The sequence below is a fragment of the Osmerus mordax genome, chromosome 3, assembly GCF_038355195.1.
Source record: "Osmerus mordax isolate fOsmMor3 chromosome 3, fOsmMor3.pri, whole genome shotgun sequence".
Classification (NCBI taxonomy): Eukaryota; Metazoa; Chordata; class Actinopteri; order Osmeriformes; family Osmeridae; genus Osmerus; species Osmerus mordax.
Window position 1 is genome coordinate 4,315,651 of NC_090052.1, and position 16,675 is coordinate 4,332,325.

A 16,675-nucleotide genomic window follows, 5' to 3' on the forward strand; every position below is an offset into this window, starting at 1 on the left:
CAATGTTATTTAATTTAACATTACTTTTGACCGTTCTTGCTCTGATTTAACCCGTATAGTCTGTAATTCTATTGGTATATGTCACATGGCCTTTCAGGGGTGACCTTGAGCCTACAAAGACACTGGAATCGGGCCATGAACATCCCAATTATCATGCCTGGCTCATGCTCTGCAGTTGACTGGAGCACTGAAGTGTTTTGTCCTTCATTAACGGAGTGACTAAATTCAGCTGAGTTCTGGATTTTTATAAGTACTGTCAATATGCATATTGGGAGAGAAAACTATAAATCTGACAATAAATGACAACACATCACCAGGCTTAGGTCTCAATCATATCTCTCTCAGCTCTGAAGGCTGGAGGACCATCTTTTATAGGGCACAAGAATGTAAACATAGATAGTGACAGTTAGGCAGTAAGGGTGTTACAACAATCAAAGAGAAAGAAATTCACAGCTCCCGCTATTGACCACTCTCAGGGCAGAGAGGGATCATAGTTGGAGCTCTCCTTGTAGTCATCACAAGGGATGTTTACCCAGTACTTTCTCCTGACGCCGAACATCTATTCAACCTGACACATAGACACAATCTACACTTGTTAGTAGCAAACATATTAACTAGTATCCAATGACTAGTTCTATTGATTAGGGAAAGTTCTATTGATTGGTGAATAACGTAAGTACACAGGAAATCCTCCACAGTACCCTCTGTCACCAAGCAGGTAACCATCAAAATCTCCCATGATAATACGAGGATACAGTTGCAATAGGAGGAAACAAAATATACATTATAATAGGATATATATATAGAAATTCACCAAGAGCAAATCTAGCGGTCAGTGTACACTCACAAGTGAGGCAACTCGCAGACAGCAGCGCTGTAGGTCAACACTGCTATGGAATTGCGCACTTTGATTCAAAAGCTCTTTGGGTGCTGTTGGCTGACGTGTTCACCGTTAATAAGAATTGACTGACTGTAGTGTAAGGCTGGGTGTCCCCCTGCCCCCACCCCTCATTATAATAGGATATAGATGTACAAACTCACCACAGGCAATTCTAGTTTTCAATGTACACTTACAAAATATTCACGCATCATGCACAGACAGGACACTTCCATGTTGCTGATAATGTGGGCTGCATCACATATGATCTTCACAGTGCAGAACAATAATTAGCTGCAGTTGCTGTATTGTGAAGTGTCTTTAATTTGGAAAGCTAATGCTACTATTTAGGTGCTACATTTACTGGTCCGGGCCTCTTGCTAGAGACAGGCAGGAGCCAGAGAGTAGAGAGTATTGGGCAACACACTGATGAGTTCTGTCAGGTATGACCTTTCAAGAATACTCATATGCTGACCACATGCTGTGCGCAGTGAGGACATATTCCATGGAAACTATATTTGAACTAGTGTACTCTATTGTATATAAGGCTTTCTGTAACTCATGGCCTCCCTCATGTGACCACTTTTCCTGGACTGGTTTGATCCGAGCTCACTCTAATAAACCAAGTCAACCCTTTTAAAATGTCGTCCATCTTTCCGGCCATCGTGACGACATCATCCCAACACTTCCTATTCATATAATCTCCTTCATTTACTGATGGAGCTGTGATAGGAATTTAAGTGCCATCTATGCAGCCAATTACACCTGGAAATCCTAAAATATATCAAATGTACTTATTAGAAGTCTTAAATCTTCATACAAATTGGATTAATTATTGCTTATACTGGCAACTGTGGAATCTTCTATGGAATTCTTCTTTGATGTGTCTTGTGACTTGGAAACACCACAAAACTGTGGTGAAGAAAATGTTTCAGTGCAAGAGTCACATTTCTGACAGCACGACAGACGGTTGCCTTGGAAATATGCTCAGTGTCACCGATGTTATGTAAAAAAACTCCCATTGACAAATGGGAAAACTAAGTGCAACATAAAGAACTTGTTCCAAACTGAGAGCATGTCCATGATGTGTCATGAACAATATAAGGGCTGAGAAAAGTGTTCAAATGAATGATCCGTTTTGTGCAGAATAACGGTAACACTCAAACAGATAATCATCAGGAAATGATCAAACATCCAAGCTGGGTCTGATCAACTCATGTCCTGCTTCTGCAGCCGCGTCCTCCTCTTCTCCTCCAGCTCCTTCTGGATCTTATAGATCTTCTCGGCTAACAGGTGGTAGTACTCCGTAGACAGAGAGAGGAGATATGCATTAGGGAGGATCTTCAACTCAAATTCAATGTTATCACTCTACCTGTGTGTGTCTAATGCTAACCTGCTGTTGGCAGACTCATTCAGTGATTGAGTGTGCCTGTGGGTGTGTGTGCGCGCAGGTGCTCCTACCGTGCTGTTGGCTGACTCGTACATGTTTCTCTCCACCTTCCTGGCGTAGGCCGCCAGGTTCTCCATGCGCCGGTCCTTCAGCGCAGCCGGGTCCGGGGTGGGGAAGATGGCCTGCACACTGCTCACCCAACACACGCACAAACACAGAGAGACACATAGGTTAATCACTGCAGTGGTGCATGGGGGGGTGTCTTGTCAGTCTGACAATAACAGTTATCTTGTAGACAACGCCTTTACTTAGTATTCTGTCTGTGAGGCAACGCGCGAGACAGAACTGCTGTAGGTCAACACTGTTATGGAATTGCATTGACATGTTCACCGTTCATGTTTGTGCAGACTGTGCGCGTGTGTTTTTTCATTCAGAAACGATGCGTGTCTGGTGCAGTGAGGGCGGACTCACAGCTTATGGACGAGGTGGTTGCGCAGGTCCTGGCTGATGTCCTCATGCCAGGACTTCCTCATGCCCGCTGCTGAGGGAGGCGTTGCCGTGGGCATGGAGCACAGACAAAATAGACAAATGAATGGCCAGGTACACATACCTGATGAAGTTAAAACATCAAATAAATTGTAGAACCATCATACCCGCAGCCTGGGCCGCCTGCCTCTGCAGTGCCATCTTCCTCTGGGCGTCTGCCACCTGTTGGATCTTCATGGCGATTTCCACGGCTGCCGGAGGTGGGCCGGACTGGGGCTGCTGTTGCTGCCCAGGCATGGAGACCTGGCCTGGGGTGGGCTGCTGCTGGGTGGCCTGGGGCTGCTGCTGCGGAGGGGTGGCTGGGCCCAGCCCAGGCTTGCCCTGGGACTGGGGGTGGAGAGGAGAGGACCCTGGGGGTCTGTTGGCGTAGGGGGGCAGGCTGTTGGGGTGCTGCAGCTGCTGAGGGTTGGGGGCCTGGTTCTGGTTTTGCTGCTGTTGGACCTGGGGCATCATCTGCTGCTGTTGCTGCTGCTGTGGAGAGCTCATCATACCTCCTCCGCCCTGTTGCATCTGCTGCTGGAACTGGTGGTGCATGTGGTGCTGGGGGGGCATGCCTCCACCTTGCTGCCCCTGCTGGAGCTGTCCTTGTTGGGGCCCGGCCCCGGGGCTGGGGCCCATCCCTGGCTGTGGGCCTGGAGGTAGACTGCTGGGCTGTGTAGGGGTCTGGGGCGTCGGGGGCTGGGTCCCCACCGAGGTGGGGGTGCTGGGGGCTGTGGTACCGTTGTTCCCCGGGGAGGGCAGCCCTCCCACGGGGCCTCCTCCCCCGGCCGGCTGGCCTACCCTCTGCATGCTGGCAATCCTCCTCCTCAGCATCTGGGCCTGCTGGAGGCGGTGCTGCAGCTGCTGCTGCCTCAGCTTGTGCTTGATGTTGAGGCAGAAGGGCACAGGGCACTTGTTCTCCTGGCAGTGCTTGGCGTGGTAGCAGCACAGGGCGATCAGCTGCTTGCAGATGGGGCAGCCTCCGCTGGTCTTGCGCTTGCAGCCCTTGGTGTGCTGCACCACGCGCTTCATCTTCTGGCAGGACGGCAGCGAGCAGTTGGCGTTGCGGCACTGGCAGGCGTGGACCAGGGACTGGATGCAGCGCTGGATGCTGAGGCGGCGCGAGTCTCCAGGGCTCTGGGTGGCAGCGGCGGCCTGGCTGTTGCTCTCGTCGTCCAGACCCTCCTCCATCTTGTGCTCATGGCCCTTTGTGTTGTAAAAGGTGCCACACAGGGAAGGAGGGGGGTTAGTATTTATGTATATTACTGGACACAGATCAAATCTGAAACCATATAAATATAACTATCCAACAATGTTATGTCAACCTGTTAGTTGGACACAAATACACTCTATGCTCAAAAGTATGAGACACCTGCTCTGTATATGTGCCTCTGCTCTTCAAACATGTCATTCATAACCATGGGCTTTAACATGGAGTTGGTGCCCCTGTTGCTGCTACAACTGCCTCCACTCTTCTACGAACGCTTTCCAATAGATATTGGAACAGTGATGCATGATCAGCTTACATTCAGCATCAGTGAAGTCTGGCACTGATGTTGGGCAATGAAGCTTGGCTCGCAGGTGGCGTTAGAATATAAAGGTTCATGGTGAGGTTCTTCCACACCAAACTCCCTCAACTTCTTCTGTGTGGGGCGCCCTGGTAGCTCACTGGGTAGGGCATGTACCATATGGGCTGAGGCCCACAGCCAGTAGCCCAAGTTCGATTCCAGCTCAGGATATTTCTGCATGTCTCACTCTCCCCTATATTTTTCCTGTCTCTGTCCAATACCGCCATAAAAGGCTAAAATATATCTTTAAAAAACTAGACTTCTTCATGATGATGGTTTACATAATTTTGGAATGAGAGGTTCATGAAGCACAATATACTTCACAGGTGTTGTAACAACAATGATAATAATGACGATACATGTCTATACAGTTTAAGATGTGCAGTAGGTAAAACCATTACCTCTTTGAGGTCCTCCATCTTCATGGTTCTATCCGGCTGGTCTGTGTGTGTCTGGTCTCCCCTGACCTCTGCCAGGAGGTGTCTCTGCAGTGCTGGGACCGTGTAGTGCTGTCTGACGTGACCCTCACAGTAGGAGGCGCTACAGGTCAGGCAGGACTTGACGGCTCTGTGCTTGGGCCCAGGGCAGAGATCACAGGGTACATCCCCCGCCCCTGCGTAGGTCTGGGCAGGGAGGGCAGGGCTGTAACCTGCCTGCTGGAAAGCCTGGAGCACCCTGGCCAAGGCTGTGTTAATGGAGAGCTCAGGCAGGGTGCAGAATCTCTTACTGCACTCAGGGCACACATAGTATCCCTCTAGGCTGGGCTGGGCCCAGTAGGTACTGATGCACTGTCTGCAGTAACTGTGGCCACAGGGGATGGAGACCGGCTCCATCAGAGCCTCAGAACACACGGAACATCGGAACTGGTCCTCAGTCAGCAAACTGGCACTTAAATCAGGAGGAGAAAGAAAATGGTGTGTAGATAGATTATACAGTATCATATGCCATGCTATGGTCTGTTAAGGTGCTTTTACATTAGTAAGACATCTCCTGCATTTCCTAAAAAAAAAAAAATTGAGAGTATACTCTATTTGCAAATGATTAAGTTTGGATTTTGATTTCTTGGGAATTGTATCACAGTGATTCAATATTCATAATCTACATTTACATTTAGTCATTTAGCAGACGCTCTTATCCAGAGCGACTTACAGTAAGTACAGGGACATTCCCCCGAGGCAAGTAGGGTGAAGTGCCTTGCCCAAGGACACAACGTCATTTTTGCACGGCTGGGAATCGAACCAGCAACCTTCTGATTACTAGCCCGATTCCCGCTCGGTAGGAATCTGTCTCAATGTTCTCACCTGATATCATACAGTGAGCCATCTCTGAACTGTAAGGGTGGATCCATAGACATCTCACTCTTCACAGACAGACAGCTGGGAGCAGGAGACTCCATTCTCTCTTGTTTCACTCTAAGAAATAGCAAGATATTACATCCATTACATCTTGTATTTGAAATGCATGATGCCTTTGATACACATAAGAAAGAAATCTTCAGAATCATATCATACTGGTCCACTCATGGTGAAACCTATCCTGACTATTGATATTGGAATTAGGGTTTTAATATCCTCACCTCAGATCAGGAAGAGGCCCTCCTGTGAACTGTAAGGGTGTATCCATAGACATCTCACTCTTCACAGACAGACAGCTGGGAGCAGGAGACTCCATTCTCCTCTTTAGGACCCTGAGAAATAAAGTAGTTGTACTGTTCTGTTACATGTACTGTTACAGCATGTATGATTCTATGGGTGCAACCATGATTCCAGCTAGACGAGCCGGTGGCCAATGACCAGGGCATTGCATGGTGTGCTTAAAGCACAGCTCTGTCCGTGTGGAACACAACCAGCTGGTTGAGGTCTGTGGTTCCTAAACCTCAGCATGTGTGAGCTGTATAAAGGCAGGGCAGGATAGTGAATGTTGTTGAGCACTTTTGTCATATTTGCTGAAATAAACTTCACATCCTGATAACAAACAATACATCTAATGGGTTGACGGTAAAATGAAATCAATCCCGATATCTGTGGGCATTGCAGGACTGTAATAAACACGGCCAATCATTAAGGTCGGGCCATCACAAATGAATGGACGGCATTCAGACTGAATGTGATGGTTGGACGGGCTACTTCACCTCAGATCAGGAAGAGTTCCTCCTGTGAACTGTAAGGGTGTATCCATAGACATCTCACTCTTCACAGACAGACAGCTGGGAGCAGGAGAGTCCATTCTCTCTTGTTTCACTCTAAGAAATAGCAAGATATTACATCCATTACATCTTGCATTTGAAATGCATTGTGCCTTTGACAAACATAATAAATACATCTTAATTGTTTATATATTTCATATTTTGATAATTTATTGTAATATAATTTCTTTGCTAAGAATTTACCACTTCAATGACAGATATAGGTTAAACAAAAACAGTTGGAGATGGATCACAATTGAAGTATTTATCTAATAGTATAGACCTGTGTGCCATATGTAACCTATTACCTTGAATTAATTAACGTAAACATCAAAGGTTGGATTGAAACAATGATAACTTGCATTCAATGATTTACAAAACTCAGGATGCATCATATGGACTATAGCACCAAAAAATATATATATATATACCGTAGTACACCTAACCACAACATAGCACCGTTTAACTTACTATAGTATATCAATACACTCACCAGCCACCTTATTAGGTATAGCTGTTGAACTGCTCGTTAAGGTAAATATCAAATCAGCAACTGCAGCAACTCAATGCATTTAGAGATGGTCAAGATTATCTGCTGAAGTTCAAACTGAGCATCAGAATGGGGAAGAAAGGGGATTTAAGTGACTGCGAACGTGGCATTGTTGTTGGTGCCAGACGGGGGCTGGTCTGAGTATTTCAGAAACTGCTGATCTACTGGGATTTTCACGCACAACCATCATTAGGGTTTACAGAGAATGGTCCGAAAAAGAGAAAATATCCAGTGAGTGGCAGTTCTGTGGGCAAAGATTTTGAGTCAAATTTGGGACAATAATATTTTACATCTGTAAAAACGTCTTGCATCTGTAGAAAACTTTTGCATCCGTAAAAAGGTTTTGCATCTGTAAAAAAGCGGCAGTCAAAAATATTTTGTACACACAAACTCCAAGCAGAGCAGCTGTCAATCACAGCTGTCAATCATGATGTCTCACCCCCTTTTTATATAGTCAAATAACAAATTAAAGAACAGATATCAGCATGATAAAAAACTACCGTAAATGACAGAAACCATCTTTGGGAGAAAAAAAATGTGACGTGCACTTAGATTTTTTTGTTTGGCTTATGTCCCATCCAGAGCCATATAAATATAAATATAACATATAAAATATTTTATATGGCTCTGGTCCCATCCCCTAACATGAAGGGGGCGGGACTTATGACCTTTACTGCAGCCAGCCAACTAGGGGAGATTGAGATGTTTTGGCTTCACTTTTGGGAAGCTGACACGTCGTCCATCTTTACTAACAGTCTATGGTGCGAAACTTATCAAAACAGGGCCAAAATGTTAGCTTATCAGAACAATGATTATTGACTAGCAAATCAGAACGCTACCAATCATCCAATAGGCCTTTACCACACGTCCGCATTTGCAGCAGTGTTGGCAGTTGCATGGGGCGTCTTGCTGCATTTTTGTTGACTGTCACATAACTGCCGTTTTACAATGAAAACAGGCTATGAACTTTTCTTTAAAAAACATAAACAGAATGCAACCCATAGGCTACTTTTAACGTCTCACTACAACAGGAGATGGGGAGATGTTCCGTGACACTTGCGGCATTGGCACAAGACACTGGCGAGATGTTCTTGTTAGTTGATCGTTTGCATTCTCTAATCCTGCTCTCTTCTCTCTGTCCCCCCTTCAGACCTGCCTTGTGGTGCTAGCTGTGTTATGCTTGCTAGTTTAGTTTTGAATGGCAACATACTGATGATGCTCATCCACAAATGCCTTAATAAGGAGTCAGAGTCAGGGGGAGTCAGATGGCTGAGTGGTGAGGGAGTCAGGCTAGTAATCTGAAGGTTACCAGTTCGATTCCCAGCCGTGCCAAATGACGTTGTGTCCTTGGGCAAGGCACTTGCCCAAGTCCTGGGCAATGTCCCTGTACTTACTGTAAGTCGCTCTGTATAAGAGCGTCTGCTAAATGACTAAATGTAAATGTTAATAAACACAGAATAGGATTTGCTTCTCTCGCTAGTTGACCTGTTTGCCTGACCTGCGTTGACAGCTATCTCAAATGCCTTGCGGGGCCTGTCACGTGATATCCATTGAAAATGAATGGGAAGTGAAAGATATGCACCAGTGGAGGCTCCTCAGGGGAGGAAGAGGAGGATCATCCTCTTCAATGTAAGGCTGGGTGTAAACCTGCCCCCACCTCTCATAAGCTAAAATCAGGAGTTGCTGGACGAAGTCTCTACTGGATGGCTCTCTGACTTGTCCTACTCCTTCTCCTTGCTTACCTCTAACTCTCTCTCTCTCTCTCTCTCTCTCTCTCTCTGATTTACAATAATCATGGTAGAGTAGGTAAGAGTTAAAACCTTCACTTTGTAACATGTTTGCCTTGTAATTGATTTCATTCATTTGCAATGTTATTAAATATCTATTTCATTTTAACCTTACTTTGACCATTCTTGCTTTGATTTAACCCATAGACTCAAATAACTGTAATTCCATTGGTATGGCCTTATTAGGTTACTGTTAATACCAGTGATGGAAAGAGTACTGAAAATGGGTACCTAATAAAGTGGCTTATTTCACAAAATAAAATGATGTTTTTGTTGTTTTTCACACTTTTACACACAAAGTCAAACTAAGTGTAACACGTTATCTTACTGCAGACAGACAACTGGGAGGAGGACATATGTAGCCTCACTTTTATTTTTCAAGATATAGGTACTTAGTCTTATAGTCTTACTAGTTGTTTAGTTCTCTATCTGGCTCTGTTTCACTCAGACTCACCTGCTACATTCTCTCTCTGACTCAATTTTCCAAAGTTGGGTACATGTTGAAAAGCTTTTGGCCTGTTAAAATAATATAAGGAAACATCAAGATTCAACCAAAGTACCACACACAAGTAATTATTACTACCATTGGGAAGATTGATGCAGATACAACTGTCTGTGTAATGCAGTTAGTCAGGTAATTGCAAATGTAATGTTAATGTACAGTAAACACTGTCTACGCTCTAATTGCCTCCCCCCCTCTCTTTAATATCACTCTTCCTCTTTTTACTAACCTTCTCTGTTTCCTCTTCAGTCTCTACTTCCATAGTCTCCTCCTTTACAATGATTACACACAACAGTTAGTTGGACACAATAATTAGACTATATGGGCAAAAGTATGTGGACATCTGCTCAGTATTAATAAACCTGTTCATCGGACATCTCATTGCAAAATCAAGGTTGTTAATCGTAGGCAATTAACTGCCTCCACCAGGGGCGTTGTTAGACATAAAGCTCTACTATTCATGTCCCTTTTTTTCTTCCAAGCTTGCTGCGCACAATGCACTACTAGGCTATAGAAACTCCCCTTGCTTAACCCACTATACAACAATTCCGGGACAAATGTTTGATATCAGCTTTGGCAGGTACATCAATAGTTAATGTGAGCATGCACATTTTTTTCGCATTTATTTGAGGGCAAATACTGTTTTTTGAGCTTAATGTTATATTGTTTTGATGTTTAAGTCAAAATAAGATGATCGGTAGGCCTTTCATTTAGAAACTTTCTTTAGTTTTGTAATGTTTTCTTAGCCTACCTCTATTCTGACTTGTGTGCCGAGTCCGACACCTGGACTCCTGTGTACGTGCTGCATTGGCTATTTGGCAAGCTCAGAAGAGAGCGCTGACATGGATTTCTGCGGTCATCGGTTTGTGCTTTCGATTAAACTGCTTTGATTTTACAAGCGTTGATGGGGATACTGAGTTTATTTTTCTGGGATTATCAATCTAAATGAATGCACTGACTAATAAAGTAAATTGTTAAAACTCTAACTTTTGATTTTACTGGGGCACAGCAGATTTATACTGGGGCACGTGCCCTAGTAAAAAGGGTCTAACGACGCCCCAGTCCTCCACTCTTCTGGGAAGGATTTCCAATAGCTGAACAACTTGCTTACATTCAGCGACAAAAGCCTTAGTGAGCTTGGGCATAGATGTTTAGCCATTACGCTTGGCTCGCAGAAGGCAGAATAATTCATATTAATGTTGCTTGGTAGGGTTGAAGTCAGGGCTATGTGCAGGCCAGTCAAGTTCTTCCACACAAAACTCAACAAACATTTTTGGTATGATGATTTCCATGATTTTGGAACGAGAAGTTCATGAAGCATGTATCCATACACACTATATAGCGTATGTAAAATTGAAATATTCTTCCCTTATTACATTGAATGCAATATCTTAAGTTAATTACCTCTTTGAGGTCCTCCATCTTCATGGTTCTGTCCGGCTGGTCTGTGTGTGTCTGGTCTCCCCTGACCTCTGCCAGGAGGTGTCTCTGCAGTGCTGGGACCGTGTAGTGCTGTCTGACGTGACCCTCACAGTAGGAGGCGCTACAGGTCAGGCAGGACTTGACGGCTCTGTGCTTGGGCCCAGGGCAGAGATCACAGGGTACATCCCCCGCCCTTGCGTAGGTCTGGGCAGGGAGGGCAGGGCTGTAACCTGACTGCTGGAAAGCCTGGAGCACCCTGGCCAAGGCTGTGTTAATGGAGAGCTCAGGCAGGGTGCAGAATCTCTTACTGCACTCAGGGCACACATAGTATCCCTCTAGGCTGGGCTGGGCCCAGTAGGTACTGATGCACTGTCTGCAGTAACTGTGGCCACAGGGGATGGAGACCGGCTCCCTCAGAGCCTCAGAACACACGGAACATCGGAACTGGTCCTCAGTCAGCAGACTGGCACTTAAATCAGGAGGAGAAAGAAAACGGTGTGTAGACAGATTATACAGTATACTAAAGAGGGTACAATTGAGGGAAATTGTGAGGTGTGCTTGCGGCTGCCCGAGCTGCTCATAGTCTTCTGTTGTTTACTGAGCTGTTTACTGAGCTGTTTGGTTTAGCCTACGTTCGAGATATTTAATGTTAGACTGGTAGGTGTAAAACAAGTCTGAGGTAGTCTACCTTAAGTTATTTTCCTACTTTGGTTGATAAGAGGAAGGTAGGATAAGAGAGAGGTCTTCCCTAGAGGAAGAGCAACAAACCGCACAAGCAAGAGGTTAAGAAAACTCTTTAATGTGACACCTCATTTGTGTGGTTCATGCTTCACAGTGGTTCATGCTATTGATTGTACAGGCCTTGTTTTGAACGCATGCGTCGTGAGATGCCCTGATGTCCTGACATTTCTGACTTTGGCTAGCTAGTTAGCTACCGTTAGCTTCACTTTTTGTCACAAAAACGTAAATTATGCCTAAACAGTAACATTTGCGTGGATACAAGCAACGCAATCGGGACCAAGACGAACATTTTGACACCGACAAAGTGTCATTACAAAGACACCAACTGTCTTTGTAATGCAAACATTTACTGAGTTTTAAGGGTGGGAAAATTATAAATATATATATATATATATATACTGTACATATATGACAGAGAAATATGGCTGGCTATGGTCTGTTAAGAGTATAACATCCGTCCTGGTTCTGATAACCAAAGAAAAAGGATTGATAAAATAATAATCCATAATCCTAGTTAAGGTGCTATTACAATAGAAAGACCTCTCATGCATTTTCTAAATAAAAAAATAAAAACTGTTTACTAATTTTTGCAATAATAATGTTTGGATTTAGATTTCTTGGGAATTGTATCACAGTCTCCACTGATGATGTTGAAACATTTCCTAATGATTCATAATTTGTCTAAATGTTCTTACCTGATATCATACAGTGAGCCATCTCTGAACTTTAAGGGTGTATCCATAGACATCTCACTCTTCACAGACAGACAGCTGGGAGCAGGAGGCTCCATTCTCTCTTGTTTCACTCTAAGAAATAGCAAGATATTACATCCATTACATCTTGTATTTGAAATGCATAATGCCTTTCATACACATAAGAAAGAAATCTTCGGAATCATATCATACTGGTCCACTCATGGTGAAACCTATCCTGACTATTGATATTAGGGTTTTAATATCCTCACCTCAGATCAGGAAGAGGCCCTCCTGTGAACTGTAAGGGTGGATCCATAGACATCTCACTCTTCACAGACAGACAGCTGGGAGCAGGAGACTCCATTCTCCTCTTTAGGACCCTGAGAAATAAAGTAGTTAATGTACTGTTACAGCATGTATGATTCTATGGGCGCAACCATGATTCCAGCTAGACGAGCCGGTGGCCAATGACCAGGGCATTGCAGGGTGTGCTTAAAGCACAGCTCTGTCCGTGTGGAACACAACCAGCTGGTTGAGGTCTGTGGTTCCTAAACCTCAGCCTGTGTGAGCTGTATAAAGGCAGGGCAGGATAGTGAATGTTGTTTAGAAGCACTTTTGTCATATTTGCTGAAATAAACTTCACACCCTGATAACAAACAATAAATTTAATGGGTTGACGGTAAAATGAAATCAATCCGATATCTGTGGGCATTGCAGGACTGTAATAAACACGGCCAAACATTAACCCTTGTGTTATCTTCGGGTCATTCTGACCCATCAGTCATTGTGACCCACCGTCGTATTGCGACAAATTTACCTCATACAAAAACAAAGTGAAGCATTTTCTTTTAACTGTCGGGCTGTCTCAGACCCCCCACATTGGAATGGTTAAAAGAAAATTATTTTTATTTGTTTTTGTATTGGGTAAAATTGGGTAAACACAACGATGGTTCGTTATGAACCTTTGGGTCATGTGACCCGAAGGCAGCACAAGGGTTAAGGTTGGGCCATCACAAATGATTGGACGGCATTCAGACTGAATGTGATGGTTGGACGGGCTACTTCACCTCAGATCAGGAAGAGTTCCTCCTGTGAACTGTAAGGGTGTATCCATAGACATCTCACTCTTCACAGACAGACAGCTGGGAGCAGGAGACTCCATTCTCTCTTGTTTCACTCTAAGAAATAGCAAGATATTACATCCATTACATCTTGTATTTGAAATGCATGATGCCTTTGATACACATACGAAAGAAATCTTCGGAATCATATCATACTGGTCCACTCATGGTGAAACCTATCCTGACTATTGATATTAGGGTTTTAATATCCTCACCTCAGATCAGGAAGAGGCCCTCCTGTGAACTGTAAGGGTGGATCCATAGACATCTCACTCTTCACAGACAGACAGCTGGGAGCAGGAGACTCCATTCTCCTCTTTAGGACCCTGAGAAATAAAGTAGTTAATGTACTGTTACAGCATGTATGATTCTATGGGCGCAACCATGATTCCAGCTAGACGAGCCGGTGGCCAATGACCAGGGCATTGCAGGGTGTGCTTAAAGCACAGCTCTGTCCGTGTGGAACACAACCAGCTGGTTGAGGTCTGTGGTTCCTAAACCTCAGCCTGTGTGAGCTGTATAAAGGCAGGGCAGGATAGTGAATGTTGTTTAGAAGCACTTTTGTCATATTTGCTGAAATAAACTTCACACCCTGATAACAAACAATAAATTTAATGGGTTGACGGTAAAATGAAATCAATCCGATATCTGTGGGCATTGCAGGACTGTAATAAACACGGCCAAACATTAACCCTTGTGTTATCTTCGGGTCATTCTGACCCATCAGTCATTGTGACCCACCGTCGTATTGCGACAAATTTACCTCATACAAAAACAAAGTGAAGCATTTTCTTTTAACTGTCGGGCTGTCTCAGACCCCCCACATTGGAATGGTTAAAAGAAAATTATTTTTATTTGTTTTTGTATTGGGTAAAATTGGGTAAACACAACGATGGTTCGTTATGAACCTTTGGGTCATGTGACCCGAAGGCAGCACAAGGGTTAAGGTTGGGCCATCACAAATGATTGGACGGCATTCAGACTGAATGTGATGGTTGGACGGGCTACTTCACCTCAGATCAGGAAGAGTTCCTCCTGTGAACTGTAAGGGTGTATCCATAGACATCTCACTCTTCACAGACAGACAGCTGGGAGCCGGAGACTCCATTCTCTCTTGTTTCACTCTAAGAAATAGCAAGATATTACATCCATTACATCTTGTATTTGAAATGCATGATGCCTTTGATACACATAAGAAAGAAATCTTCGGAATCATATCATACTGGTCCACTCATGGTGAAACCTATCCTGACTATTGATATTAGAATTAGGGTTTTAATATCCTCACCTCAGATCAGGAAGAGGCCCTCCTGTGAACTGTAAGGGTGTATCCATAGATCTCAATCTTCACAGTTAGACAGACGGAAGCAGGAGACTCGCTTGTTTGATTGAAGATATAAAAACACATTAGATCCATGTTGTTTTTGAAATGCATCGTGCCATTGACACACATTTTATAGATTTCTTATTTTGATATGTAATTGATTATGATATAATTTATTTGCTGAGAAAGTCCACAAACATCCAAACGTCACTTCAATGAGAGATATGGGTTAAACCAATACTGTTGGAGATGGATCAAAGTTGAAGCATTTATGTAACTAGTGCACAGTGCCAGTGATGCAGTCGGTGATTAAGATGTCAGTGAAACACACAAATGCTGGTTAGTTCAACTATAGACAGTGCACAGTGGCGGTGATAAAGTTGGTGGCACACACACACAGATTCCTGGAATTATAGATAGGGCACAGTGCCTGCGATGATGTCAGTGACACACACACATTTTTAGAATAATAATAATAATAATAGATAGATAGTGCAGTGCCTGTGATGCAACTCGTAACAGTTCTTCTCAGTGTCTGTGGTACCTATATTTCTCAGATCACAATTGAAATTCTCTGTCATCTCTGAAGAACTTGTTCCAGTTGCATCACAGGCACTGCACTATCTATCTATAATTCCAGAAATCTGTGTGTGTGTCACCGACATCATTGTGGGGCACCTATCTATAATTCCAGGAATCTTTGCGTGTGCCACCAATTTTTATCACGGGGTACTGTGCACTCGTCTCTCTAATAAGACAAATGTCATTATTGGTCCAAAGCTTAAGGTCACTTTTATCAGCATAACACGTTTTAACATGAAGTCATCATAAGCCACAAAATACACTCTGAGAAAGTAAAGGGTTGGTTGTCACAGGAGGTGGGGTTGTTTGTCACTGTCAATGCCAATGCGATGTGCAACAAGAAATACTTTTTTTCTTAAACTAGATACCAAACTATTACAGATGTTCTTAACACAATATGTAATGTGTTAATCTATACAGTTTCTGCAATATGTGTTTAAATCCTATTGTGTTTAATTGGATGTTTATTTATCCACAGAAAGAGGCAGGCATAGAAATATTAAGGCTTTTTTTTATGTAAAAGACTAATGTAATGAATGGAGGTCTAATATAGAGAGAAGCATAGATATATATATAAACACTAGATGTCTTACGGCGGAGTCTAGAACGTCCGCACGTGGCGGCCATCTTGCGACAGTCAACTCGCTCACCCATAACATTGTGTTGAATCTACATGTACTACATGTAGACGGGCTCCTCTTCTGTTACCCATTGAAATTTGTGCCACGAATGCTAGCTCTATTTCCAAACTGACAACATGAATGAGCTCAGACAAAGAGGGCACACACACTTGATGAGACCCATTTTACACAGCGCCCCCTACGTGGCTGTAATGAGCTCTGTGACAACCAACCCCTTTGACATCCAACCCCGGTCTCCCCGAGTTCAATGCCTCCCCCCCCTCCCCCCAAAAAGTGAAGGATTACCAACTGTCTCACATCGTAATTTTTTGTTACGTGAATAGAAGAGAAGAACGTCGGTTATGTGTAGATAACTTCTAAACACAAAATCCTTAAAACTCATTTGTTTTAATCGGGAATGATTATTATGGTCAAAACAGTAGCCTAGCTAGTTTATAAACGTGCCAGTTTACAAAATATTTCTCAGATTTAAAATAGTGGGCCTATTGTTTAGATTGCTCACCGAGTGGTTTTGTAAGCTCCGCCATTCAGCAGGTATCAACGAGGTGAAAGTGAAAGTAAACTTATTCAAGAAAGTGTTGAAATGCATGAATCTCACGGCCAATGCGTGATCACTTGAGAGCCCTGTATTATAAATACAAACAGCACAAAGGCACAGCGACACTAGGCATTCCTTTAGCAGGTATTAGTTGCCTACACACCATTTATACCACGTAAATACATGCATTAATAACTGAAGTTGTCGGGTTCATCTGGTAAGGTATA

At 43.7% G+C, this 16,675-nt stretch overlaps 2 protein-coding genes across 3 annotated transcripts; both read right to left on the minus strand.

Moving 5' to 3' along the window:
• Nucleotides 1–319: 319 nt before the first annotated feature.
• Nucleotides 320–2,872, minus strand: LOC136940963 (histone acetyltransferase p300-like). Of its 2 annotated transcripts, XM_067233310.1 has the most exons (3): nucleotides 2,739–2,872; nucleotides 2,339–2,456; nucleotides 320–2,163 (listed from the first exon to the last, which is right to left on the minus strand). In XM_067233310.1, exons 1-3 carry the CDS (start codon nucleotides 2,831–2,833, stop codon nucleotides 2,092–2,094), a joined length of 285 nt encoding a protein of 94 aa, XP_067089411.1. In that variant the 5' UTR covers nucleotides 2,834–2,872; the 3' UTR covers nucleotides 320–2,091. The 2 variants fall into 2 exon arrangements, with proteins under 2 accessions (XP_067089411.1, XP_067089410.1); XM_067233309.1 differs by having other exon boundaries at nucleotides 320–2,456.
• A 22-nt stretch (nucleotides 2,873–2,894) lies between these two features.
• LOC136938560 (uncharacterized) lies at nucleotides 2,895–16,450 on the minus strand. The gene is made up of 15 exons (XM_067231712.1): nucleotides 16,413–16,450; nucleotides 14,652–14,742; nucleotides 14,377–14,487; nucleotides 13,579–13,689; nucleotides 13,310–13,420; nucleotides 12,512–12,622; nucleotides 12,243–12,353; nucleotides 10,789–11,275; nucleotides 9,614–9,655; nucleotides 9,337–9,398; nucleotides 6,492–6,602; nucleotides 5,937–6,047; nucleotides 5,662–5,772; nucleotides 4,762–5,248; nucleotides 2,895–3,998 (listed from the first exon to the last, which is right to left on the minus strand). The coding sequence occupies exons 2-15, from the start codon at nucleotides 14,696–14,698 to the stop codon at nucleotides 2,895–2,897; spliced, it is 3,117 nt and encodes a 1,038-aa protein (XP_067087813.1). The 5' UTR covers nucleotides 14,699–14,742; nucleotides 16,413–16,450.
• Between the last annotated feature and the right edge of the window lie 225 nt (nucleotides 16,451–16,675).

Excerpts from the sequence above, each read along its gene's own strand:
- LOC136940963 (XM_067233309.1), bottom strand. The coding sequence starts at position 2,833 with ATGCCCACGGCAACGCCTCCCTCAGCAGCGGGCATGAGGAAGTCCTGG. Across the intron at positions 2,457-2,738 it reads AACCACCTCGTCCATAAGCT|TGTGCAGGCCATCTTCCCCA; the intron begins GTGAGTCCGCCC and ends TTGGGTGAGCAG.
- LOC136938560 (XM_067231712.1), bottom strand. The coding sequence starts at position 14,698 with ATGGATACACCCTTACAGTTCACAGGAGGGCCTCTTCCTGATCTGAG. Across the intron at positions 6,048-6,491 it reads GGAACTCTTCCTGATCTGAG|GGTCCTAAAGAGGAGAATGG; the intron begins GTGAAGTAGCCC and ends TTTATTTCTCAG. Across the intron at positions 3,999-4,761 it reads AGATGGAGGACCTCAAAGAG|GGCCATGAGCACAAGATGGA; the intron begins GTAATGGTTTTA and ends TACAACACAAAG.